General features: G+C 42.3%; 1 protein-coding gene across 1 annotated transcript in view; it reads left to right on the top strand.

The window, feature by feature from the left end:
- Positions 1-27,120, top strand: part of jarid2b (jumonji and AT-rich interaction domain containing 2b) — a 108,147-nt gene that overhangs the window by 45,750 nt on the left and 35,277 nt on the right. The window contains exons 2-3 of the mRNA XM_061059127.1: positions 6,352-6,478; positions 15,368-15,494. Coding sequence (XP_060915110.1) covers positions 6,352-6,478; positions 15,368-15,494 — 254 coding nt within the window. The remainder of the gene's footprint in view (positions 1-6,351; positions 6,479-15,367; positions 15,495-27,120) is intronic.

Here is a 27,120-nt window from a genome sequence, read left to right as displayed (position 1 = left end):
TAAACCCTGGAAATGTTCTGGATCCATGTGTTGGGGCTATCCCAGCAACAGCTATATAGTTTAAAGGGAAGGCACTCTGGCTGCACACACACTCTTCCATGCATACATTCCGATGCAGTGAGCTTGTGGTGTAATGAGGCGATTATATATAGGGCCTCTCGTCCCCAGTAACCCCACAACCTTGTTCCACTCGCCCTATTCACTCGCTCTCCAAGCTGAGCTAAGCATCCGGCCTACTTGAGGCCATAAGGGACACAAGGACCAGGATGTAGTTAGGATTGGAATGTGAGCTTTTTTTTTTTTAGCAGGAACACGTGCTCTCTAGCTGAGGAAGTCTGCCTCGTTTTCAGCCCCTCATGCTGACGTTGGAGATGCTGAAAAGGCATTTGTAATAAAAGGCACAGTTTGTTTGAAGGTGCCAGGGTGCATGCTGGGAAACAAAAGGCAATCATTTACATCTAAAGCTCAAAAACATGCTACTCAGATGTTCTTATTTGCATCTTTTACACACAAGATTGCTTTGAAGAGCTCTCGATCATCGTGTTGGCATCATTTGCCACATTGTCTAGGTTTTTTTTTTTTTTTTTTTTTAATGCTTTGCAGTTGTTTGTAGTTTCCCCAAAGGATCATAATCAACATGCCTTAAATGCGTCTAATCCACAAAGAGTTTTCATAACCCTAAGAAAGGTTACATTAGTACATTTGGGAAAGTAAGTTATCGGCGTCATCTGCTCCACTTTGTGAACCTGGAGCAGTCACATCCCTGCAGTCATCTGGAGCCCATGTGTCGGAGAAAGATCAAGATGTGCGAGTCAGAGCGGGAAGAAAAAGAGGGGTAGCAGTGGGGTAAAGACTAGTCCTGACTACTGGATACAATAAACCCCCGAGCTTTGTTAAACTAACATTTCTCCTCCATCCATATATCCATCCCTCTCTCTCTCTCTCTCTCTCTCCTTTCCCACCTTTTGAAGGCGAATGTGTGTTAGAATAACAGATTTTTTTTTGGGCCGTTTTTGTAGAGCAGATCACAGCTGGCGCGTGGCCCACATTCCTCTGCCATGACATCCGCACAGTCGACAGCAGCGCGCGGCTATTTTTAGAACAGCTAGCGAGGACGCACACTCACACATACGCACATGCAGACATGTACGTATATGAATATCAAAGTGTGAGAATTTTATCTGGTTTTGTTTTTGTGTTTATTTATAATACAACTGATTATTGAGTGTCAAGTAATTGATACAACATTTTGACTGATTTTGGCTAAGTTTTTCTTTTGGCGCTTTTATTCAAAAGTTCAATATTGCACAATTTATTGAACTAAAATAATTACATCTGAATATCTGAAACCAATTTGATCACTTTTTTTTTTTTTTCAAATCAGTTGTGCTACTATTTCCTGTTAAGGAGATGGAAACATCTGAGCTGCAGGGCTGACGTTAGCGTAGCTGCATGTCACACTTGCACGCACAGACCTCGAGGACAATGCAGAGTTTCTTAAAGGCGCAGTGCAGCAAATTGTATAGTATGTCATTTCACACATTAAACTGGGCACACGTGTACATCCTTCCCTTCTCATCCTCCTCCTGTTTCTATTAACACCATGGCTCCTTCTTTTTTTTTTCCATTCCCTTTTACACACAGTTGATGTAACTCACTTATTTCCTCATCAGAGTTATGGATACCTCCTTCTGCTGTGGGGAGAGGATTGTTGAGGAAGACTTTTTGGATTGTGAAATGGAACCAGCTCTATTTCTCATCCAGTTAGATGAACACATACAGATGCAGGGAGAGATGAATCCCACTAAGGCTCTTGACTTTGTGTAATCTGTCACAATGCTGCAAGCTTTTCAACATTTGCTCAATTTCGTGATTGTTCTGTTGTTGGTAAAACTCTTCGTCTACAAGATTTACTCTGTTTACTGTTTATTCACTGGATCTTTTCCCACTCTAATATATTTAAGTGTGTGTATTTCCAACACAGTACTAAACTTATTATCTTACCAAACATCCTAGAGGGTGATGACATATTTTAAAGCACTAAAGCCTTGTTCTACTCCAGAAAAGTGTCAGGAAAAATAATACAAATGTAACCAAAGTGTCATATTTTCTCATTTTGATTCACTCTTTTAAGGATACATTTTATGGGTTAAAATGTTTAACGAAGCCCAGCGGGAAAGGTATTACGTTGGTATACTTCCAAGGGCTGTCTGTCAGCACGTGTGTGTGTGTGTGTGTGTGTGTGTGTCTAACGACAGACAGAGCGAGAGAGAGAGAGAGGAAGAGGCTTACCTTTCGAGCACAGTATCCCTATGGGTGCCTAAAAGCTGTCTGTCTGCGTATTTGTGTGGTTTTTTTTCGCTGCTCGGATTACCTGTGTATTGCCGGGGAGTCGGGGGAGGGGTTGCCGGGTGACAGTAGGCACACAAGCATCACTTCGGTTACACACACACACACACACACACACACACACATACACACGGGCACAGAAAAGGTCCCTGCGCTCATTAGTGGAATTCCAGCAGCCTGATGGGAGCTGGTCGGGGTGTGGATGTGTGTGTCAGTGCCAGGTAGCGCTCGGCTGGCAGTGCTTTGTGTTAGAGCTGTCTCTAAAGAGCTCTGGCATTACCTCAGAAACACACACACACACACACACACACGCAAATGCACACAATGTCTGACTGGGAAACTGAGATGCAGCACAATTAGGTTTACTGCTTATTTGAGTCTATGTTTCCCCTCCTCCGTCATGCCATTGCAGACAGTGTGAATACCTTCGGATTTTATTTTTTTGCATGCAATTGCTGCTCAACAGTGCTTTATTTTCCCCCCTGGAAAGCACACACACATAGACACATGAGGTATGAGCCTTGGACTGGAAAAGATGTCCAGCTACCTCTCAGGTCAGATCAACAGTTAACAGCAGGGGGGAAGGTTGAGAAAAACCGCCAATGGTCTGAAGAAATGAAAAGCTAAATGTCAGGTTTCAGGGCATGGCTGAAATAGAGCAGCTCACCCAGCTGTTAAGTCAGTCAGCTTTTTTTACCCTGTTTTTGTTTTTATTTTTTCCTGAAACCTTGTTATGTTTACAGTGCAATAAATATGTGTGGCATGCTGCCAAAATCTGAGAAGAAACCAGAGAGAAAGTGAGAGCAAAGAAATGCAGATGAGTTTTGAGGTAAATTTTTGGGTTGCAGATTCGTTTCCTCCTTTCGGTGCTGTTTTGTGTGCGTGTGTGTGCATACCGTAAATATTTATATGACTTTTAATACTTCCCGTTTTTCATTTGGTCTCATGACACCAGGAGAGAGAGAGAGGGGTAATTGTGCTTACCTGGCAGGCTTTTACACACACAAGAATGGATTAGTTGACATTAAGTACAGCAGAAAATGACATAATTAATACTTGCAATAGCTTCTTGCTTGCGTGTGTGTGTACTCATGTGTGACAGTGTAATGAGGGACTGCTCGCTACACACACACAACACACCCGACCAACCTCTGTCACATGCAGCAAACCAGTGGTGCACTGAACACACGCCTGCCTGCGTGCGTGCGTGCGTGCGTGCGTGTGTCACACTGTATGCAGGGAGATGTGGCTGTCACACTTCAGCTCCGTCATGTGAAGACACCCAGTTTTTAATCCACACCCCCCCTTCTCCTTTTTACTACCGCTGAGGCCTCGTCCCCAAGGCCCCCGAGAAGACCTGGAAAATCAAAACAATACTCTGCACAGACTTATTTTTATCTGCTCAGGAGACAAAAAAAAATCCACAGAAGAATGATAAACAAGCAAAGTCTTCAGTCTTGTCAATAGTGTCAAAAATGATTAAGGGACGTGCCATGAATGGAGTGAGTGAATGAGGCCATATGATTTCTGTTTTTTACTACAGGGAAGATAATGAACCAAATCAAATGATTTGAAGGGATTTATTTTCTTCCTCTTCTTCCTCTTTCTCACCCACTTGTGGCCTTTAATTAATCCTAAAGGGAAGACTAGGCTATAACACCAAGAGGTTCATCTGACCTTACACCTCAAACATGCACGCAGCAGAAAGACACAACTAGATGATGCAAAACAATATGACTCTTGGCCTGTGACAAACGAAAACGGGACGAAAATGGCACAAAAGAAAGCCATTACTGCAGTTGAAGGAGAGTTGGAAGAGATAAAAATCTCTGAACTTTATGTCGGAGGAGCTCAGCAAAGTGGCTAAACAACAACAACATGTTAAAATATGACCTGCAACATGTATTGTAACATTTCAGAAACGCCAGCACACTGTAAGATCATCACCCTGAATCCCTGGACTTTTAAATGTTCACACACCCTGTAGCGATTCAGCTATAGTTAGTCATTTGTCGCTGCTGATTAGAAGGTTTTGATTGATTGATTTAATTATTTGATTTGATTGTCGTGTCACAGTCGAAAACAAGGTGACAAGACACCATTAGTAACCGAATACACCAGCTTCCTTAAAAAATAGCATGAGGTTCTGTAGCTCATTTCAACTCAATTTTATGATGTATTTAAGTGATTTCCATTCTCATCATGTCCCATAATCAAAGTAAATATATCCTCACATCTCAGTATGAATAAATCTAAAAAGATAGAAATATACGAGCAGCAGTCATTGCCGTAGCATTAATTTCACTGTGTGAAAGAAGGAAAGTTAGTCTAATCCTAACATTATGCAGCCTCCCACAGCCAGTCAGACAGAAATACAGGCTGAGACAGACACACACACACACATGCACACACATCGACACACACACACACTTTCTGCCTTTTTTTGAGAGCTCACTAATGGAGCACTATATATATGGCTGTTATCTTGTTATTAAAGCGGCGCTAAAACATCTTTGAGTAATTATTTTCTCGCTAGGTGGAGACTTTTAATACACACTGCGCTGATGTCACTGCGATGCCCGCCAGCTGCTTTCGCTGAGCCAACTCTGAGTGATCTGAGTCAACTGGATAATAAGAAAAGCGCTCCCACACACCGTGCTGGTTCCTCGTCTGCCTCTCGCATTACATTTGACTCAGACGGGAGGAAGACAAGCCGAACAGGATCAGAAATGTTTTTTAATTCAAATAATTAGCATACATTAGCTTCCTCGCACAAAGACGGCAGAGAGTTTTTTTTCCCTTCTTTGCTCAAACCTCACAGCTGAAATCTACTCGCCCCATGGCTTGACTAGAGAAAAGCTATTTCCAGTTTCCATTATTTATTAATACCTCTTTGTTGTTGCTCATGTCCTAATCTCATTTCCTTTAGTCATTAGCGTTGTTCGACATCAAACACAGCTGCTGGAGCACTGAGTGTAGCAGAGCGGGGGGAGAAGTATGGTTATTGCAGTTGGACTCAAACTAAAGACGCTTTTAACAAGGCTCGCTGCTGTGGAATATTCTTCTATGAAGCTGTTAAAAGTCTAAATATGATTAATATGACACTTCGAACAAACCGTGGTTTTGATGTGATCTACGTTCTGTTGAAACTGACTTGGAGAAAAACTTGTCCATTGTGGAAAAAAGTATTGAGTGTAACTCTTGGTGACCTCTTTGACAATAACATCTTCTGTTTAAAAGTCTCTCTAGCAGAGATTAACAGCACATGGACTCATAGTCCCATGATGCCGTTCTCATTTACTTCCTACCCATTCATCAGCGTGACCCTTTCATATCATGGCATTGTGGTGATGCAGTCCTCTGTATATTCTAATGCTAATGCATTTCCCTGCATCTAACTGCATGCTAATGCTATGTCATGCTAATGCCACAATGTAGAAAGGAATTGGAACAGGAACAATATGTCATGAGATTCCCATATTAAGAAACTTTGTTGTCTGTTTCTCTTTATTACATTAGTCATTACTTTCCATTGTTTTTACGCTGGCTACATACTTGTATTTGATTCGTGTTGTCTGATCTTAGTTATGCTAAATGTCTGTGGCTATGGTTACAATATTCGTCTAAAGACCCATTTCAGAGCTGTTTGTAAAGAATCTAAAGTGTAAGAAAGATAAACAGAAACTTTATGACACTTAATTGACATTGAAAATTGGAAATGGACAGTCTGGACTGACTAGCGTTTTAACTTTTGTGTTTGGTATCTTCAAAGAACTGTTCATTAAGCCAAACTTTGTGGTCTTGCTGGTGTCTGGCAACCAAACCAAAGGTGAAAGCTTAGTCACAACCTGGTTCAACCTGCACACCTGCAACCTTTGTCGCTTGTATCTGTCCACCAGCTTTGATTTTTCAAAGACAATATAGTAATTGCGATCTGTCTTTATCAAAGTAACACACACCTTCTTTGTTGTACTAACCCGTTCTCTCTGGATGTTTCCACAGGATGACAGTGATGGAATCCCGTGGTCGGAGGAGCGGGTTATGCGAAAGGTGCTTTATCTCTCACTAAAGGAGTTTAGGAGTGCACAGAAACGGCAGCTGGATGGAGACGGAACCACAAACTCCAATGGTGAGTTCAAATATTAAATGCAACAACATACCTTTCCCACAGTGTTTACTTTGAATTAAAGCTTTCCACTTAGCTATGATGTGTGAGGTGTGATGTCCTGGTCATTTTGGTGAATTAAAGAAAACTGACCTCATTTCAGTTTCATTGTATCATAAAGTATCAAGAAATACAAGCCTTACATAAAGAATATGTTGAAATTAAAACATTTGACATATTTACATTTTAAACGTGTTGGCAAAATGAAAGAAGCCCAGAAAAGATTTTACTGCTGTAGCATGAGTAATTATCAGAGATGCCAATAATGATTGGCTTGGATGACATTACTGTCTCAGTCTTTTTGTACATTCCTTTAATCGTAGGCGAGTTTTATTACCTAGTAAAGGGGACATATTATGAAGAATTCACTTTCAGTGTTTTTGAACATATATTGGGTATCCTGAGTGTCTACTGACCCACAAAATGTGAAATAAACCCATCCAGTCCTTTGTTTGTGGTCTTACAACACAGAGAAAAATGCTCCGTTTCAAATTTGCTCCCCTTGTGATGTCACAGTGGGATTTTGGTTAAAAAAATCCCCCTTCCTCCCCTGGTATCTCCACCCATGGACTCCACCTCCAGCCTAGAACAAAGCTTTTGCACAGGTCCGCCATTTTTATTCTCACTACAGAGGAGTGATGTCTACTGGGAAAACTCAGGGGGGGGGGCTCATTACATTTAAAGAGACACACACACCAAAACGGAGCGTTCTGAGAGAGCTGGTTTATACAGGGTCACAAACCTCCTCTGGTGCTTGATTCATGATATATTTTGACCAAAGCACAGCACAAATGTTTCATTTAGACCACAGGAGACTGTTTGAAAAGGAGGATAATATGTCCTCTTTAAAGACTTAGCATGTTTTTTTTTTTTATACACAATCTGATGTAGCTTAAAATGGACACAAACAAATGAAGAACATAAGATCAAGGACTCACATTTGCCTTTTGTTGTGGGTCAGTGGGCAGCGAGTTTCAGTCTTTCAATCTGCTGGTTCAGTGTCACATCCTCAAAGGAACCATTGAACCCAAAGTTTTTCCCCCTTTTTGTTGATCAAGCATCAAACCGAAGAACCCCAGCGTGTTGGAAGTGTTTTTAATCTTTCCCAGCTTGGACATTTACACATTCCCCTTGTGTCGGCTCTCATTAAAAACATGGACTCATAGAAGCCCCGACATGAATTAATACCTGAAGTTGTTAAGTCAAATCCAATTCCAGGTGGAAGCCCGCTACCGTAACACTTGAGGGATTTCTCTGTTGTATTGTGTAAACCTGAAACAACAGAAGAAGAGTGAGAGCACAGAGGGGAGGGAGGGAGGGAGGGAGGGGGGGGGGCGTGATGAAGAGTGAGTGTTGAACCAGACTGCCACCTTGTCTTTGTTTGACACCGGTGCTTCCACACACACAAAAAAAAAACCCTCAGCCTGCCGACAGCGGAGATTTGAACTTCACACATGCCTCAGAAGCTATTCTCAGCTGACATTAACACAACCCAGACACTGAAAGAAGGGGAAGCCGTGCAACCATCGAGCTCTGCAAAAAGAGAGAGAGACGGGAGAGAAGTCTCTTTTTGAGAAGAAGCTTATCTTTCATACTGTGCTTTTTCACTTCCTTATTTTTCTCATGTTTTTCTTTATTATATCTGTCTCCACACTTTCATTTCTTCTCTCTATGCCTGTGCAGAAGACCCCCCCCCCCCTTCCCTGTACCTAGTGTATCTCTGTTTGTCTGTCTGGCATCTCATAGCTGCCACTCCACAGCTCCTCAGGGCCTTTTAAGCCGCCGCGGGAAGCTGACCTTATCGCCTGAATAAAAATGAGTCATTAGAAAGCGTTGGCGGCCTGTCGTGCCGGGGGTAACCACAGCAGCCTGCACTCACACAAAAGGGAGCCGGGCTGAATAGACGGGCCCTGCTGTTTTAGAGCACCATGGGTTAGTAAGGCTTTTGGAGGCTGTAAGAGCGGGCACGGTTTCCCCGTTTTTTGCATAGATGTTGTGGTGAAACTGTCAGCCATTTTGGAGGATCGCACCCAGCGTGTGCTACTTCCTGAATGGTCCACTCACGCTGGTTTAGAGGACTGACGGTTTGTGAGTCTGGGCTTTAATGGAGCCAGGCATGTGCCACAGTTCAGAATCATGAGGGCTTTATTGTGAAACTACTAACCATTTCTGAGAGCCAGGCCATGCAAACACATGATCATTGGATAGAGTTTAACAAGATGATTGAATAGAGAGAACTGTCACATCCTTTTCCTATACGTGTGTTGATGGATAATTTGACTTTAAGATAATTAATAAATGGAAATAAAAGTTATCATATACTTTCTTTTTCAAAAATCTCATTCATTTGCTTCATATTGTTTTATGTTTCTCAGTCGCTTGTTATAAACTTTATATTTTAGATTAGTTCTTTTGGTCCAGCAAAGTCTACAATTTGACATTTTGGCTGTTGGCTGATCATTTCCTCAACTACTTGGATAATTCCTTTGGTCAAAAAAAAAGTGTTAAAACTCTTCCTGAAGATAACTAAAAAACCTGAAGAATGAATCATCAAAGAATTTGCGCCATTTCTTGCTAGAAAAAACTTTTATGAGCAAAATGTCAGATTCTCTCTTATCTCCTGATCATTTAAAACTGTTTTTATTCCATTAGTATTTTAGCTTATGCCCACACATAATCCCATTACTTTATAAATGAATGTTTTCGCAATATCATCCTTACAATTCAGTAATCAAACTTTAGTCTATTGTGTGTCAACATTTCATCCATTCATCGCTTGCTAATGTTATTATTATAACACTTCCTGCTTCATTTATTCACATGTTATTCACTCATTTGTCACCAAGTCGTTGTCCATCAACCTTAAAGGGATCCAGATCTCTGACAGAGAACTTCACGACTCAGGGTATGAGATTGATAATAAATATTATCATTTTGTGATTTATGCTTATTGTTCCAAACCAATACCAAGTAAGACATTAATGCAAATAAAGGTTTAGGGTTAGGTAGGTGGTGCCCCAAATTTCTTAAAGAAAAAAAACAAACAATTTAGGCTAAATAATATAAAGAGTTCTGTAATTTAATATCAGAAATAAAAACAGTTGTTCGGTAATACTCTCAGGATCTGGTATGTTTAAAGAAAAACAACGAGCACTTTGCTTGAGTATTAACTGAAATTAGCACCCACCACTTTAGGAAATAGGTGTCACCTGACTAAAGGAGGTAACCTGGCTCTACACGTCTTTAACGCAGCTTGTAACTCCCTCCCATTGGTGCCTGTGTCCACCTCTTTTCTTTATTTATAAACCTCCATCCAACCCAGACTCTCTCTCCTCCTCCTCACTCCGTCACTGTGTGGCAGCAGTGGCTATCTGTTATAAAGGGGGTGTGGCCGTCTGTCAGTCAGCTGCATGGGAGTCTGTGTGTGTGTGTGTGTCTATCTCCCCACCTACCCAGACTTCTCCCTGCCAGTAGCCAGCAATTATGCCATCTCTCTAACCACTTTACCTCTCGCTGTTGGCAGCCGTCCATCTCTGTGTCCCATCACACTTCCTGCTTCTCCCGCTCTCCTTGCCTGCATTATTTAACAAAATGACATTATGCCCTTCTGCGTCCTGGCTTCCGCTCCATCCTCCTCCTCCTCCAGCCTCAATCCTCCTCTTCCTCTCCGTTTCTCATCCCTATCTCTCCCTCCATCCTGTCCGTCTGTCCTTTCCGCTCGTCTCTCTCTCTCTCTCTCGCTCTCTCGCTCTCTCTCTCTCTCCGGATGCAGGGATTCATTACACATCAATAGGACTCTGGTTACTGCCTTCTCCGCAAGCTCCTGTCTCCTCTCTCCACTCCTGCTGCTCCATCTCCTGGATTATGTATCTCCACACCGCCCTCTACCTCCCTCCTGTTACCTCCATCCGTCTCTGTCTCCCCCCCCCCTCACCACCTCCCTCTTTTCTGCTTTGTCCTTCCTGTCCTCTGCCCCGTCTGTCTTAACTATCTACACTATCTGTCACCTACATCCTCCCTCTTTTTCTCCCATTCCTCCTCCGTCTCCACCTCTCCTCTCTTTTCCTCTTCTCCCAATCATTCGAGCTGCACCCCTTTTACCTCGCTGTCTCCCTCTCCTTTTTCCTCCCTCTCCATTTCCCCGAGAGAGCTATTGATGGAGGAGCTGGCTGCTGGCCAAAAAAAAAAAAAAAACGGAGAAGGGGGCAAAGAGGGAGTCCCCTTCTCCGTTTTTTTTCTACCCCGGTTTTTTTTTTAATGCATGTCGTCCCCTTTTCCGTCAGTGCTCGCTCGGGCTGTCACTCCTCTGTCTCTCTGTATTTCCCATGCTGCCAGCCCCTTGCATGGCCCGAGTGGCAGCCGTGGCAGCAAAAAACCACTGTGTGGGCCCCTTGATTTTTCTCCTTGGAAAACCACCAGAGAAGGAAAGAAGGCGGGAGAAAAAGCAGACAAATAAGAGAAGTAGCAGAAAGAGGGATAAAGCTGATTAAAGTGATTAAAGCGTTAACATCTATTCTGTCTCCTTTCAAGGCCGGGAAATAAAACCATCCCTCCCCTTTTTGATGCCTTGAACCGCACAGTGTTGTCTGCCTTTGTTCTGGCTTGTGGTAAAGTGTTGTGCAGGGATGTTTGATCCAATTCTGGAAGGAGGAACAACAGATTTTGGGGCAATTTGAAATCCAAAGCAGTCAATTTTTAGTATCTGCTTTTACGCCAAAGAATGTCTGGGAATGGATACTTAGGGGAGTTTCCCCTAAAATAAGACTAAACACATTGTTTCTTTTTATATCATCCTGTGTTTTAAATCGTACACAGGCTCAGAGGATTACTTGAACAAAGGGCATGGAATAGAATAGTAGTGCTCTTATTTTACAAATGTTTGAATTTCAACTACAGTTTTCACAGAATCTTTGACTCGTGAGGCGGATATCAAAATACAAATTGCTTTAATTTATCTCCTCACAAAAACATTTAATCAAAGCTGAATTACAACCCTCATACCGTTCTCTGTTCATTAGCTATGACATCACACTCATTTCTACATTAAGCCCCTGTTTTTTTAGTCTCCTAATCAAGAACCTTAAAAGTGCTCGCTCTGCCCCGACAATGATTCTTATGGCATGACTACTCTGCTATACTTATTATGGCAGCTCCTACTAATAGGCTCCTCTCAGCCCTGTGATACGCCATGTTACGCAACGTACCTCTGCTCGCTCCCTGCTACTCTCCAGAGACTTGGGAGGTGAACAGAGCGAGGCGATGGGCTTAGTTAAGCATGCATAAATCTGATTAGAAACTCCCACCCCAAAGGAGCAGCTAGTGGGAAGGTATACTTGTTTCATTCCCCTCTGCAGCAGCCCCCCCATCTCATTCCAGGCTCAACCTCTGCCACAGCAGCCAGGAGCTTGGATTTAGGCTCTGGCATTTTTCACCGCTCTGTCTTACCCCTCTCCAGCCCCTTTGCCATCCCATGATTCCTTGCTCTGCCCCTCAGATGGGCATTCATGTGCAACCAGCATATGTCAAACAACTCTTCGGAGGAATAGAGGGATAGACTGAGGGAGGGAGAGAGGGGAGTGGAGAGGAGGAGGGGCGGACAATAAAATGGGCCTGTGTCTGTTTATTTGTGTTCTATTGGGACATCATGTGTCAGTCATTTTCTGAGCACAATTAAAGTTAATGAGCTATTTGGTTTCACAGGCCAGACATATTGTCCAAAAATTCCTCATACAACAGTTTGCACCGTTTTCCCCTCTTTGTAGTGCCTCCATCAATTATTATTCATAATCAGTGTGTCCTTGGTCACACATTAAGCACCTCCAACACCGTGTGGTGGAAAATCACTGCAATATTCTACCACAACATATTTAGCATGCCCGACATTGTGTTGTTGCATAGAAGCCACATATTAATCTTTATTTTAAAAATGATACCAGTAACGGTGCAAAAACATATTTTGCTGCAAGAACACAAAAAAACGGCTGCTTTTTTCTGCAAAGATTGGGACTTCTAAACAGAATGGAGACATCATCGTTCTCTTAACTTCACTTAACCAATAATGAACTCTCAGCTGCTAAAGAGGATGCATAACCTTTTGCCCACACACACACACATTAGCACTTAGCCAGCTGGACTGTGCAGATTTAAATTCACATCCAGTTGGCCAGGTGCACAAGACGTTTTGGAATCATATGAACTAAATTAAAGACGATCTTATTAGATCAAGCAGTTGTTGATGGAAATTTCCTCTGGGGATTTAATTAGCAATTTCAAAAAAGTAATAAAAATAAATATATCATAATGAAAATTAAATTAGCAGTAAGACTAAAGTATCACAATAACATCATATTAAAAGGCTCTCTCTCTCTCTCTCTCTCTCTCTCTCTCTCTCTCTCTCTCTCTTTATCTATCTCATATTTTCAGATAAATTGAATTTTCTGCTGCTTCACAATTTTTCCCAAAAAACTAAATTGTACCTTTTAGCCTGAAAGCGGAAACTTCAAAGGACTTTTTAAGTAAACCTCTCGATTGATTACAGGCACTTGGATGCGAGTCCTTCATGCAAACAGTGACATTGCAATGCAGTGATTCATTTTGCATATAGACTTAGTGGCTCTCTTAACACCAACATAAAGCGTTGCGAGCAGTGCTGATGCCTTACTCACCGCGCCGGCGCTTGTTAACTCTCTGACCGCAACGATGTGTGTGTGATGACTGTGCCTCCGCTCTCAGGTACTGACCTGCCCTGCGTGTGTGAGGGGAAACCAACAGCTTGTGTATACGCAATAAGGAAATATTTTGACTCAAGTGTGTGTGTGGGCTCATTCGGCCTTGAGCACATTTATAAATCTCATTAAATCACATGTTTGAAAGCTGCTCTTACCAGCTCCTACACTGTCATTTGTAGTGTAGGAGCACTACTTCCCCTGTCCGTCCCATCATTATGAGAGGACACAAACGCCCGGGCTTGTTCCAACAGTAGCGTCCTCCTCACTAACAGGATATCAGTCAAGTTGCCACTCATCCTTAACCGTGGCCCCCTTGTCTTTATTATCTTAATTTATTTCCTTTTTTGACACCCACTATTAGGACATTTGAAGAGCCGGGTGAGTGACACATCCCTCTGAAGTCAGTCAAATGGAATTTCACTGGGTGTGCAGTGAGAGGCGGTAATCTCAGGAAAAACCTCAGTGACATGCCAAGTGGAAAGGTGAATGAAAGGCTTTTCTGACAGCTTTTCTTTCAGTTAAACAAACCGCGGGGAGTTTGAGCGTTCAGTGAGTCATCGTTTGTTTTTGCAAAATGATGGTGAATAATTGAACAACCTGCCAAAACCAGAGTCCAGCCAGGCATGAATACATGTCAAAACGGGTCAAAAGTAATTAATTATTGCCAGTGTCAAAAGTTTTGATTGCTGCAATGCTCGCTCACTGGTCTGCTTTCGGCTTTATTTAGGCAGGCGGAGCAGTGCAGTTTTAAAAACATTTGACTTTCCCCATCACGCTCAACTTACTTACAGTCTCTCTTGGCAGCTTCTTCTTCTTCTTCTTCTTCTTCTTTTTTTAATAACTCCCAAAAGCTCTCGACTCCCCTAGTTGTTTTCCCAACAAGCTCTCTCATTCACACAAGCCCGTGTGACACGTTTCCAAGAATCACAAGAACTGCCCATGAGCAAATGGAGCCCTGTGATATCTATTTAATGTGGTTGTCTTCCTTAATTACCATTGACTTCCACTCTCTCTCTGTTTGACCTAATTTGAAGTCTCTGTGCCTGTTGTTTCTTTTGATTTAAGAATCTGTCTGAGGGCTTTATTTTGTTTGTCTGACTTGCTTGCTAAATATTTAATTAGGTGCCTCTGTCAATCGGGCTCACCGAGAATGTCAAGTCCAGAGAAAAATCTGCTCACGTCTCTCAGGCTCGTTACTTTTTCTTTCTTTCTATGCTTTTGTCAAGGGGCATGCATCACGTACATGACCATTAAAAAAAAAAAAAAAAAGAAAAGAAAAAAAAAAAGTGGACCGAAAGATGAATGATTAACACTCTCTTTTCCCAGCGTCAATGATGCTGCAACCTTTTTAGTAAACAAACAGATATGTCTGCAGACATTTGACTGCTCATTGGTGCAGTGTATTTACAGTAAAGATGTTTGAAGAATGAGCTTTCTCTGTCATATCTGCTCCTTCCTTTGTGTCTTTCCTCCGTTTCTCTTGTCCTGTATCCACTCCACACTGTCAGATGAAGCAGACCTCCCATAATCATATCAAAAGAAAAGTGTCCACTCTGTCTCAGCCCTCTGCGCTGTTTCCAATCAAAACCAGAAGCCTTTATTAGAACTGTCAGAGTAAAAACATTGTTGGTTCCCTGAGTACTCTCTATTTCAGTCTAATATTAATCCTCTAAGGAGTTTTTTTTCATGGGAATGAAAAAGTCTGAAATGAATATTAATGTCTCTTTATGACCTGAAAAGGTAAACAGGACTGTCAGCGAGAGGATTGATTCATTCTATAAAGTTACTTTTATGGCTTAGAACTGCTGTTTTTACCTGTGATTACCTGCTTCCTGCCAAAACATCAATCCACTGGAAATACTCACAACGAGAGATTTGACAGGGAAAGAAAGCAGAATGAGATTTTTGGTGAAAAAAATAAATAAACTAAATAAAAATGTGAAGGACAATACCAGCAAATACTGCTTTGTCTTTAGGGGTCGCCAAAAACGACTGAAAACTTCCTCACAGGAGCTTTAAGCGGCCTGGATCATAAAACATCCACAAAGGACCTTGACAGATTTCTGAAGGTGGAAAGCAGTGGTCAAATATTTCCTGGTGACACTGTCTCTGATTCTCTCCTCAGGTTCTTTAGCCAACGGGCAGCTGAACGGCTCGGGGTCCAAAAGCGGCCACAAACAAGATGGGTCCTTGCACTCTCAGGGCCTGGACGGGGGCAGCAAGTACGGCGAAGACGGTCCTGCAAAGAAGAGGTGAGACTGTGTGTGTGTGTGTACGGTTACTAATCCTGATTTAAAGAGTCATGAGTCTTGCATTGTTGTAGGAACATGAGCCCGGTGTCTGTGTGTGTTTTTAACGTCAAAGGCTGCTGCTGCTAATGATACTGTGAGTGTGACAGTTTGAAACTCTCTGCACTTATTCAAAGCTGTAAGTGCAGCTCAGCTCAGCTCAATCTCCTGAGCGGTAGAGTTAAAAACCTGCCAACATTATACCAGCTGCTTTTAATTTTTCCTTACACACACGCTTTATCTTCCTCTTCCCCCCCCTTACTTCTCTCTCTATTGTGTAATAAATTCTCTCTGCCTCCTCTCTCTAACATCCCCAGCCAAATCAATTCATAATGTTTCAGGGCTACTTTGTGCCTGCATTGATTTATGAACTTCGTGCACACACTCTCTTTGTCGTTTCTTTTCTCTTCGCTCCTCTGGACAGGAGCAAGTTCACCCATTAGTTTCTGCAGCGGAAGATGACAGACAACAAGTAGACTAAATAGTGCCACCCTGTACAGGGCGATGGGCTCCTTTTTAATTAGCACACATCATCTCCCAGACAAATGTCATTTATAATGAGCTAATTTAAGGATTGTTGCCATGCCTTTCCAAACAGATCATTTCAAAATGGAAGTTGTTACAGAGTGTTATAAGCGATTATATCAGGCCAGCATTATTTTTTATTTTAAAGAAAACATTTATTTCACAGGAAAATTGGAATGGATTTTTTAAAAAGTTATTTCCAAAAGATCCGTTTACATTTTTTTTGCTTCCGCTTAGAAAAATGTTGCTGAAAAATACTGAATCTTTGAAGCAGGTCTTTAAACCACAAGCTGTAAAATAGGTTTTCTTCATTCAAGAGTGTACACCAGAATAAAGTGGTGTGTGTGGATGTTTTTTTTCTAGACATCCACACATATTAAAAATACTGTGTGTGTGTGTGTGTGTGTGTGTGTGTGTGTGTGTGTGTGTGTGTGTGTGTGTGTGTGTGTGTGTGTGTGTGTGTGTGTGTGTGTGTGTGTGTGTGTGTGTGTGTGTGTGTGTGTGTGTGTGTGTGTGTGTGTGTGTGTGTGTGTGTGTGTGTGTGTGTGTGTGTGTGTGTGTGTGTGTGTGTGTGTGTGTGTGTGTGTGTGTGTGTGTGTGTGTGTGTGTGTGTGTGTGTGTGTGTGTGTGTGTGTGTGTGTGTGTGTGTGTGTGTGTGTGTGTGTGTGTGTGTGTGTGTGTGTGTGTGTGTGTGTGTGTGTGTGTGTGTGTGTGTGTGTGTGTGTGTGTGTGTGGTTCCGCCGCTGCTCTCTCACACACACTCACAGGGCATCAGTGTAAAGCTTAGGGGGCGGAGTCAGTGGGGGCTGGACGGCAGCAGATGTCCTTCTGTAATGAGCGGCTCATACAGGCTCCATTCACAGCGCAGCGAGCACCTGCCTGAGTCCTGCTAGCAGTCATCTGATACTGTAACCTCCCCAAAAAAAACAAAAAAAAATCTGAGCTCGGCCTCTCTATGAGCTTTCATGTACCTGACTTAGAAACATGAGAGCCGGCTTTTGGAGGCAACCGATAAGATTGAAAAGTTCTGCGGGAGATGTTTGAAAGTTTTCTAGACTGGAATTTATGAGGTCGAAGGAAGGAGAAAGCGTAACAGGTGATCTCATGCAGGATAAATGAGGTTGGATTTTTACACCGCCTTGACTGATACACAAAGAAAATGTTGAATGGAAACCAAGTGACCCTGTGCCTTCCATAATCGTAAAGCATAAACACTCTTCTCTTTACAAACTGCAGAGAAGTGTAGAAATATTTTACAAGGACACCCTCACACACGTCTATTCTCTTTTTCTCTGACGGCCTATAGTGCCTTGTGGTACATAGAGTTCAGTCAGAGGCCAGTGTTATCCGTGGATTTCATTATCCAACACGCGCGCGCACACACACACACACACACACACAGCAGGACTGAATGAAGAAAGGCTCTCTATCTGATGCTAATGAAACACAAGCCTAGCCAGTGCTTGGCAATGCCTCATGCCCTCTTAAAAAGCTTATTTTGTGTGTATCTTTAAGTGTGTGTGTGTGTGTGTGTGTGTGTTTTATGTGTGAGGGATGACTCTGTGCCCTGGCATGGCTGCCCCACACCGCTCCTAAACAGGACTAACTGCGCCCATGCCAGGTTGCTTTTTACACCTGGCACCGGCCTAAACAGAAAGGGAGGAGCAGCGGCGGCCAATAGTTGTTGTTTTGTTTTTTTTAAAGCCAAGAAAAAGTTTCCCAACGTGGAGAGGATGAAGGGAAAGAGCGCAGACAAGAGAGAGGGAGAGACTGGGAGGAGCAGCAGATGATAAAGAGAGGAAGGAAAAGCAGAAACAGAAGGACAGGTGCGAGTGATTTTTTTTGGCAGGAAGCGGCTCCCTTTAGAAGTCTTTGAGATCAGCTCTGTGTTTGCCTTCCCATGCTCCTGAGATTGGTGGCTAGACTGGCAGCACATCCCCTCAAACATGCCAGCTCATTGTAGCCCGCTCCTACCATGCAAGACCAATATTCTGCAAACGGGGCTCCCCCTGCCAAAACTGGAACACACACACACACACACACACACACAAACTTACAGCTACAACCTAGCGCTGTTTCATCTTCACTGCCATGGTTTACTGACCTAGTTCTATTCCCACACGTCTCTTTCTCACCCTCCTTTAGCTTGAAGACCAGTGTCAGGTTACAAAACAGACTTTTAAATGGTCGTTACCATGAAGTAGATGTATAACTTAACCCTCTGCATGTAGAACTTGTTCTGCAGTTGAAGTGAATGCTTTCAGGATTTCCCCTCATGGAAGTATTTATTTCACTCATTAAGCATTCTGCTGTTATAATAACATCTTCTCCATGAAGCCACCATTAGTTTCATTCAGTCAACATCTTGTAATTCTTGCAGAGCAATAAATAAAAGGAGTACATCGTTCATTGGTATTTAAACTCTGCATCACTAATCTCTAAAGAATGAGTCCAGTGTGGTTCTATTCATCATGAATTTGGCTTGCTTGAGTGTACTGTGGAGCGTGTAGGTATGAAGATCTGCTTTTAAGATGTGTTTAACATTAGAAACTGAAAAATCAAACAGATATGAATCTTAAAAAGAAAAAATCATGATACATCTCATTTCAGTTGACCTGACCACTCGGCTATATATCACCCTATGTGGCGTTACGTTGTCCAATTTTGAGACTTCTCAACATTTGTTGGTACTTTTTTTCATTACTGTCGTTTCTCAAGTGCTCTTGGTGTCTCATAAAGATGAGAGTTTTATGTCTCCAACATACACACAGAGCAGAAGAGGTTACAGTTTCTGTACCGAAACGTTGTCGTAGTATTTTCTATTCCTGTTGCCGTGGTATCAAAACAGGTATTCAAATCTTTTTTTTACAGATATTGTATGGACATTTAAAATTCAGGTATCGAGACAACTGTAGTATGAAGTTTTAAAAAAAACATACTTGTTAAGCCCCTTACAAGTGTGTGTGTAGATCTGAAGCTGAGTGTCCCTCTTATACACACTTCTTAACTTAATTTCTCCCTCTCCTGCCTCTCTTCCTCTCTCCCTTCCCTTTTCGCTCTCTCTCTTTCTTTCTCTCTCTTTCAGTCTTTCAGTCTCTCTGTCTCTCTCTCTTTCACTCTCTGTCTCTCTCTCTCTCACTCTCTCTCTCTCTCTTCACTGAACCCCACTTTTGGCTCTCTTTGAATCTCTTTTCTCTGTTGTAGTGGCCAAGACACACACAAACACACACACACTCAGCTGCTGCCGCTTGTTTTGTTTCGACTTAATGAATGCCAAGTGTACACACACATACACACACACACACAGACAGGCTCGTCTTGTCTAGCGTAACCAATGACTCTTGTCAGTAATGCATAATCACCATTTCCATTTATGAGGGATTACATGCATGTGCACGCAGGCCTGCACGCACACACCGCCAATTTGTGCGTGTTATAAAAGGTGTGTATTGATTTACTTTGGAGGGTGTCGTGAGGGAAAATTTTTCATGAATTTCATTTTTAGTTATTTTATTAGGTACAATATTTAATAATGAACTGAAATGTTTCCATTTGATGCATTGTAGCTGAGTTTGCTTGGAGCTAATTTTCTACAGTAGTCCCTCTTGGCAGGTCTCGACTAAAACATATAAAACAGCTCTAAAACCTAAAATATCACTCACCAACATTAGCGCTAACACTAACACTTAGAGTTGTATTTATACATATTGGAGTACGATCACACTGAAACATAAAGGAGAAGAGTGATCATTAAGAAAGATGGACAGATCAGCAACTGTGCTCTTATTTTTTTTGGGGGGTGGGGGCTGTGGCTTTTGCAGTTAAACGTAGGCTTTGTAAGCCCAGATAAACTTTAAAACATCTCAAAATACTGTATGAGCTGATTCAAGAAGAGTTCACAGCCTCTCTTTCTTTACAGCCCCCCCCCCATCACTCTGTCAATGACTCACCCTGCTGTGTCATCATGTCAGTCTCTCCAAATCTCCTCTGAACCCTCCTCCCATTGTCGCTGCAGCTTTATGAAAGCTCTGCATAAATGGCAGAGCGAAGTAGTATTAACCATCCACCACGGTGCACAATATCACTCAGAATGCAAAAACCCGTCGCCATAATCACTGTCAAATACAAGAGATAGATCTGTGATTGTTGCACAGATTAACTAAGTTACAACCGGTTTGCATAGTGCTTCTTGTAGCTCGGCATCAAAATCTTAAGAGGACTTACTTGACTCTGGGGCAGCCACCTATAACTCCACCAAGAAGAGCCTTGTAATTGGCCTGGCTTTTTTAACTGAAAAAAAAAAACTGGTGTGGGCTGAGCTGTTAAAAAAAAAAAAAAAAAAAAAGTCAAAGTATATTAGCGCCTGTAGCAATTTCCTAAAACATCTGACACCTCTCAACTAGAAGCATAACCTGTGAGTGAAATAATGACACCTTGCTGTGCTATTAAAGCCTTAGCTCAGTCAGAGGTTGAAAAGTATGTGTGAAAAGGAAAAAAAGAAAAAAGTTTCATAAGTGTTGCTGGAGGTGCTCCAGTGCAGCAGAGTGCAGTGACCCGCTGCAAAGGTTGGCCTTGTCTTCTCAAGCTGGGGATCTTCAGCAAATGGGAAAAGGACTGGTGAGAGATCAGTTAGGAGCAATCTGTGTGTGTGTGTGTTTGTGTGTGTGAATTTTACCCCTTGGTCATTATGCTTGAGCGTACATCAATTTCTTTTGAAGTTTTTTGTCCTCTTAGCTGAATAACACAGGCTATGACAGTTTACACAGGGAATATTTCCAACAAGAGAAATACAAACTTTCCCTAACCCTAACCCTAACCCAACAGGAAAAAAAAGAGCAGCTTTTCATGTAAGAAACCACCTTATAACATTAAGAGCCTTACAACGCTGAACTCCTCGTCTCCTTGATCTTTTGCTTTTTTTTTTCCTGTGCAGCCTTGAATCCAACTCAAGGTCTCTGAAGGTCTGCATACAGGACTCAGGCTTAATTAGACTGATTGCAAAGACCACTGAGAAATGGCTTTGGTGTTTATTAACCTAACCTGGCTGTGGTCAGCCACTCTCTGCGGTGATTTAAGGAGGAGTGCAAGGTCAGAGGTCATGGTGTGAGAGGTCAGTGTGTGTGGTGAAGGGGTGGGGGCAAGAGTCCCTCAGCGGTGGACCTTGACTGCTAACAAAGGATGCATTTGAGTCTCGTGTTTCTATCTTTTCTTTCTGTCCTTCTGTCTTTTTTTTTTTTTTTTTTTACTGCCACCCAAAGTCCAGAACCTTTGTTCACACATAGATGGAGCTGTATTGGTGTTTTCTAGTCATTTAAGTGGCCATTTTTTTGTGCATTCAAATTTTTTAAGTGTAAAAAAAGGACAATGGCTGTCTTCCATATGACCTAATATAGAATTTATATATTCAGAGATACAGATCTTTTGTCAAGATGTTTTTTCTCTTCACATCTGCTTATCAGGCCATCTCCCCTCTCATTGTGTCTTTCTAAAAAGAAGCAGGGAGGGGGGGGGGGTTAAAAGCCAAGGTTATATTTAAATATGAGCGCAGATCCTTGCTTTATCTTTAATCTCAAATGAATATCAGGCTTATTGTGAAGCATATAGCTGCCACAGCTGGATTAGAACAGGCACACGTGCATGCACACTATCACCTCTGACTCACACTCACATTTGTCTTGTTGTCAACACACAGCAGTTGAGCCTTAAAACCACAAGCTGAAAAGTATACAGAAACACTGCAGTATATACATTCCTCTCATGGTTATTAAGGCCTGTTCCACTTGGCTTCTATACGTGTACATTTCAGTCCTGCATGGTGAGTAATCGTCGGACTTCTGTGGGGTATATTTGTCCGCTCAGCAGCCCTCGGCTGCCGGGCTGCCGGCTCATTGACTGATGACGCTGTTTATTTCTGTTTGCTGTGCACATGCTCAGTGTGTGTGTGACTTGGGGGTCTTTGCAGGGGCTGTTTGCATATGTGAAGGTCGTAAGGTCAGTGAGCGAGGTCAAAGCGGTGCTGTCCTTCTTCTAAATGTATGGAGACAGAAAAGCAATAAACACTTTGAGTTAGTGTTTAGTTACGGGTGTTTACATCGACCACACATCATCCGTTTCATGGTTTGTGTTGGGAAAGTGGCAGAAAAAAAAGGTTGTGCAAACTCAGGTTAACATGATGAACTTTTAACCCTGGTAGTTTCTCAGTACAGGCCAAAAAGGATGATTCATTTTTGGTCATTTTATACAAATTCTAAAAGCTCCTAAATCATGCAAACAACATAGACAGTGAATTAAATCCCTGTTAAATGTTCCTCAAGAAAATGTAAGTATACATGAGCATTCTTGCAGCTTTGTGTGATGGTACACATGCTTAAATGCTCGTATTAGCACATACACATGGTGTCAATAACAGTGTGATCACTGTGCATACACACAGTTCTTGTCACTCATTTATCAGCTGATGGATTTGATCTGAACAAATGTCGGGAAACACAAACATTCCCTGTGTATAAACATTGATATGCTTTACCCTCTTATGCACGCAAACATTCCATCTATGTCGCTTGGATATGGGACAAGGTGGACTAAAGCAAACACAAGCATGCACACACACACACACACACACACAGAGTGCACACACTGACAGAGCCAGCTGCAGAGAGGTAGGCTTTTATCAGCACCATGTGGGCCATCTGGAGCCAATTAATACAGCCCCTAAGGTACAGACTCTGGATCAGTGCTCTGCTCCTCGCACAATAACCTTTACCACAGGAGGGGGGGCATGACGTCTGACTCAAAAGCAAGCCTGCATGCTAACATCTATCAAACTTGAGTGACACTGCAGACAAACTCAAAGCCATGTTTACTCAGAGACTAAGAACTTCCAGCAAACATTTGCATTTCTTATAAATCTTGAGGATTCCTTGTTGTGGTAGGGACGTGATTACTGAGACATATTAAAATTACACAGTTATTTAACCATGAATCATTTCTGTAAGTCAGTTGTCTGTTTGTTGTATCATTTGGTAACTCTAAGTTAGTCCAAACGCAAAGAATTATAAAGCTGACGTACCATAATGGCTCTTGGTTTCGTCTTCTCATTTGCTTTCTTGTGGTATGTTTTGCATTTTGGAAAATGATACAAATGATATAAACAACTATTTTGTTATTCGTTATGTATTTTATGGCATCCTTTGTGGTGGTTGGTATCCAAGGAACTTCACTGTATTAAGTGTGTGTTACTAGGGCTATTAAAAGTCACATGCTGACACATTGGCACAAATCAACACAGAGACTATCAGCTCAGGTTCCACTCGCCAGCCTTCTCCAGGTATCCGGTTACAGAGGTAGAGCAGAGGCGTCTGAAACCGAAGCACACACACCTAGCAGCACTCATCACAGCCAGAGGCTCCCCTGTGGACGACCAAGACATTGTTTATAAAAGGGACCGAGTGTCCAGTATGTGACCACAGACACACACGTCATTTAACAAGCTCTCACGTTGAGGTGCTCAGTTTCTCAGTGTGTCATTCCATCTACTTGTTCTGATGCAACTGCAGACGTCTAGCTAGAGGCGACTTAAACTGTAGAAACAAGAAGAGCTAGACTCACACTGGAGCTTAAACAAATTACAAATCATTACTAAATCATGCGAGGAATAACAAATGAGCGATTCAAAACAATGCTCCTAAGTAGTCTAAACACTGTTTGTATCTGTTGATTTGTCTCCTCTGCTGCTCTAAACTGCTGCTCGTAACTTGTTAATATCGGACTCCATCCATCAATATTTAATAACAAGAAAAAGAGAGATGCTGATACACTGAGCTAACAGCTTATTCCATAAATCAAACATGCATGGGAGGCCGCTTTCCCAACAATCAGTCCTGCCTAATTGGCGTTTAAGGAATTTTTCTTCAACTATCTTTAAGTGCTGTATGCACAAACGAGTCGCTGTGCGGGGGTTAATAAATCAGCTGTTGTCAGCTCTACACACACAAACACTAATTTTGCTTAGTCATCGTTTTTCTTTCACTGTGCACTTTGCTGATGGCTTTGGCTGTGACAGTAAATGAGTTTAAGGAGGTTTGTGATTATCATTGACCGAGTGTGAGGGAGAAATTCTGTTGCTGGTTTCCATACACTCACAAAGTAAGTGAGGGTCAGCACTCCATGAGCTCAGTGACACCTCAGAAGGGTGGATGCTTGTTGTCGTACCCGTAACATATCGTGATACGACTCTGTGGAGAACGGTTCCTATGGAGACGGCCGTCACTGGAATGGTATTTGATGTGGAGGAGAGGTCGAAGTCACCGCTTCTTCTTTGATTGACAGGGTCCATGTGCATGTGTGGAGGTATACGTCACCCATCCCATTCATCCCCAACCTTTGTCCCATTCTAATTCATTTTACATGTTAGAGTGAAATCACATACTATAACCCTTTGTCCTCTCCCTCTCTTCTTCCTCCTTTTGGCCCTCTTTTCCCAGGATTGCTGCATGGCATGATTGTCGTATTTTCTCCCTCTGTCTCTCTCAGAGATAATCAATGCTCTAGCAGTCATGCTGGCATGTGTAATATTAGACATTAGAGCCGCCCTTTGAAGGGATAGACAGTTGTGGGGGGGAGCAGGGAGAAAAAAAATGGAGGGAGGAAAGGGATGGATGAAAGGTGGATTAGAAAGGGATGAATGGGGACATCCTGCTGTAATCTCTTTGCTGTTTCTCCCTCTATCAGATCTCTGTTTCCTCTATTCCCTAACTGTGTCTCACAGGCTCTCCCCTCGTTCTCCTGCAATCTGGGCAATCAGGCTTATTTTAGTTTTTTACTTATGTAAGCCTCACTCATATACCTACACGGCACCGTACCAATGAGTATTTTATAGTTCAACACAATGGGGAACATGGTGTACTCTGTCTTAGACGCACACACCTTTACACACACACTTACACAGGCTGCAGCCCTCCTCTGGGCAGACAGAGGGCTACATCAGAGGCTCATGTTACCACTCAGCTTTTAGCGCAGTGGCAGCACTTACTAGAGCAGTCATGTCATTGCAAATTGTTCCCATGCTGATTTCTCAATATTTACCTCTTCCTCTGTACTAAGAAGTGTGTATGTATGTGAGTGTGTGTGTTCCCGCCGTACTCAAGCCTTTCTCTTACAAGCTTTTCTACTCATTTCTTAATCCTCAAGATGTGGCTCAGCTGTGACACATCAGCAAACCTTTTGAGTTATTTTAATTGTTTGTAATGCGCTAATTCTCTTAACCCTTAAAGAGAATTCTTAAGAGAGAGAGAGAGAGAGAGAGAGAGTTGTCTATCATCTGTATAAATACAATCCCTTTTTGCTGAAGTATTAGTTTTCAAAATCTAAAAATAAATGGTTTTATTTATTATTCTCCTGCTCCAGGCGTTATCAAATCACCAGTGAATCATATCTTTTTTTTTTTTTTTTTTTATCTCTGCACTTATTTTCAGCGTACAGAAAGAGAAAGGAGATGACAACTGATTTATCCTAGAGAAATATAAATTCACATTCCAGCTACAAAAGAGGACCTGTAACTATTAAAGTTATCTTCTTCAGTGATTCTTTGGGAAAGGCCCTCCCAGCATATCGTCCATGCTAGTTAATAGTTAACAGATAACAGAGCATTGTCTGCTGAAAACGTGGAGGCTTCTCTAAAGTCTAGACAGGATGTAGTAAGCACCAGGCATTATTAGCTCATCTGTCTCTGTCCCCATTCGTTTAAGCTTCTGTTGCCTGTTTGTTTTCTCTGTGTGTGTCACTTCATCTCTCTCTCTCTCTCTCTCTCTCTCTCTCTCTCTCTCTCTAAGCTGTTAGATTGAATCCTATTCATCTAAAACTAGAGCAATACAACTATCCAGGGTTTAGCTTACCAAAGAGGCTTTCGCTGAGAGCTCAGTCTCTCCTCGGCCTAATATTTAGAAAGTGTTCAGAGCGCTGCTCAGTCTGCATCCCTCCACTCTCTGCCATATTAAACTGCACATGACTGTATTTAGAAGAGAAGAGAGCAGCACAGGTTTTTGTGGATGGATACACATTTGAACTGTGCATTAGCGTAGCAGGAGACCCAAAGTCATGCATGCATAAGTCTTTAACATGGTCATGACAATGTCAATCCCGACTTGTCAGATGCAGCGGTTTTGGGTCTGTTGCCCTTGCTTTAAAGAAGGACAAATCAGGTACAGCATTATGAGAAGTTTGGCATGTGCATGTCAAGTTAGCAATACTTTTTCAACATCTGTTTAGACTCAAATTAAAGCAGTCAAGTAAGCAATACCATATAAGCAACATCCTGTTCTACTTTTAAAATATAGCTGACTGACAGACATTTCAAGTCGAAGTTCAAAAGTTCAGCACCAGAAGTAGTTTATTAGGTAAGAAACAAAAAAGAGAGAGTGTTGTTTGCGTTTAGAGGCTTTTAAAGGTGGAGGAAAAAAAATCCCAATCAATGCAGTGGCATGTAAATGGCTAACGCTACAATGACTGCACGCTCTCGCTCTCTTCCCTCCCACTCTCCCTTAACACATCTTCATATCACACACTCTGTCTTACTCAGTGTTTCAGTCACGCAAAAACCTCCCCGCTTCCAGCTTCCCTCTGCACTTCAGCCTCCCAACGGCCCTCTCTCCCCCCTCTCTCCATCAATTCATCTCACTCTCTGGCTTGGGCCTCATCCGTTTCCATTCTCCTCTCTGCCAGTCTGCCCCCTGCACCCTTCATCATCCCTGGTGGCTATACGACCAACGTTTTGTAGTATAGAAGGTGTGCATGCAGACTGAGGAAGTAATGTTTCACAAGGGCAAGGGCACATAGAAGATCATGTTCTATGGCTTTGCTTGTGTGTGTATTTAGAAATGTCATCACTTGTTTTTACGTAGGAGTCACTCCAGTCAGGCAACAACGAAAGGCCAGCCTTGTGGACACAAAGAGGATTGTGCTTTACATCTCACTCTTTTCTTTCTGGCTGTTTACTACACTCCGGATTTGTTCTTTTTTTTGTTGGAAGGCTCATGCACTTTTGTCCCCATAAATTATTGTATATGCT

The sequence above is a fragment of the Labrus mixtus genome, chromosome 16 (genome assembly GCF_963584025.1).
Source record: "Labrus mixtus chromosome 16, fLabMix1.1, whole genome shotgun sequence".
NCBI classification, from domain to species: domain Eukaryota; kingdom Metazoa; phylum Chordata; class Actinopteri; order Labriformes; family Labridae; genus Labrus; species Labrus mixtus.
The sequence above is the reverse complement of the archived record's forward strand: the minus strand, read 5'-3'. Positions and strand labels throughout refer to the sequence as shown.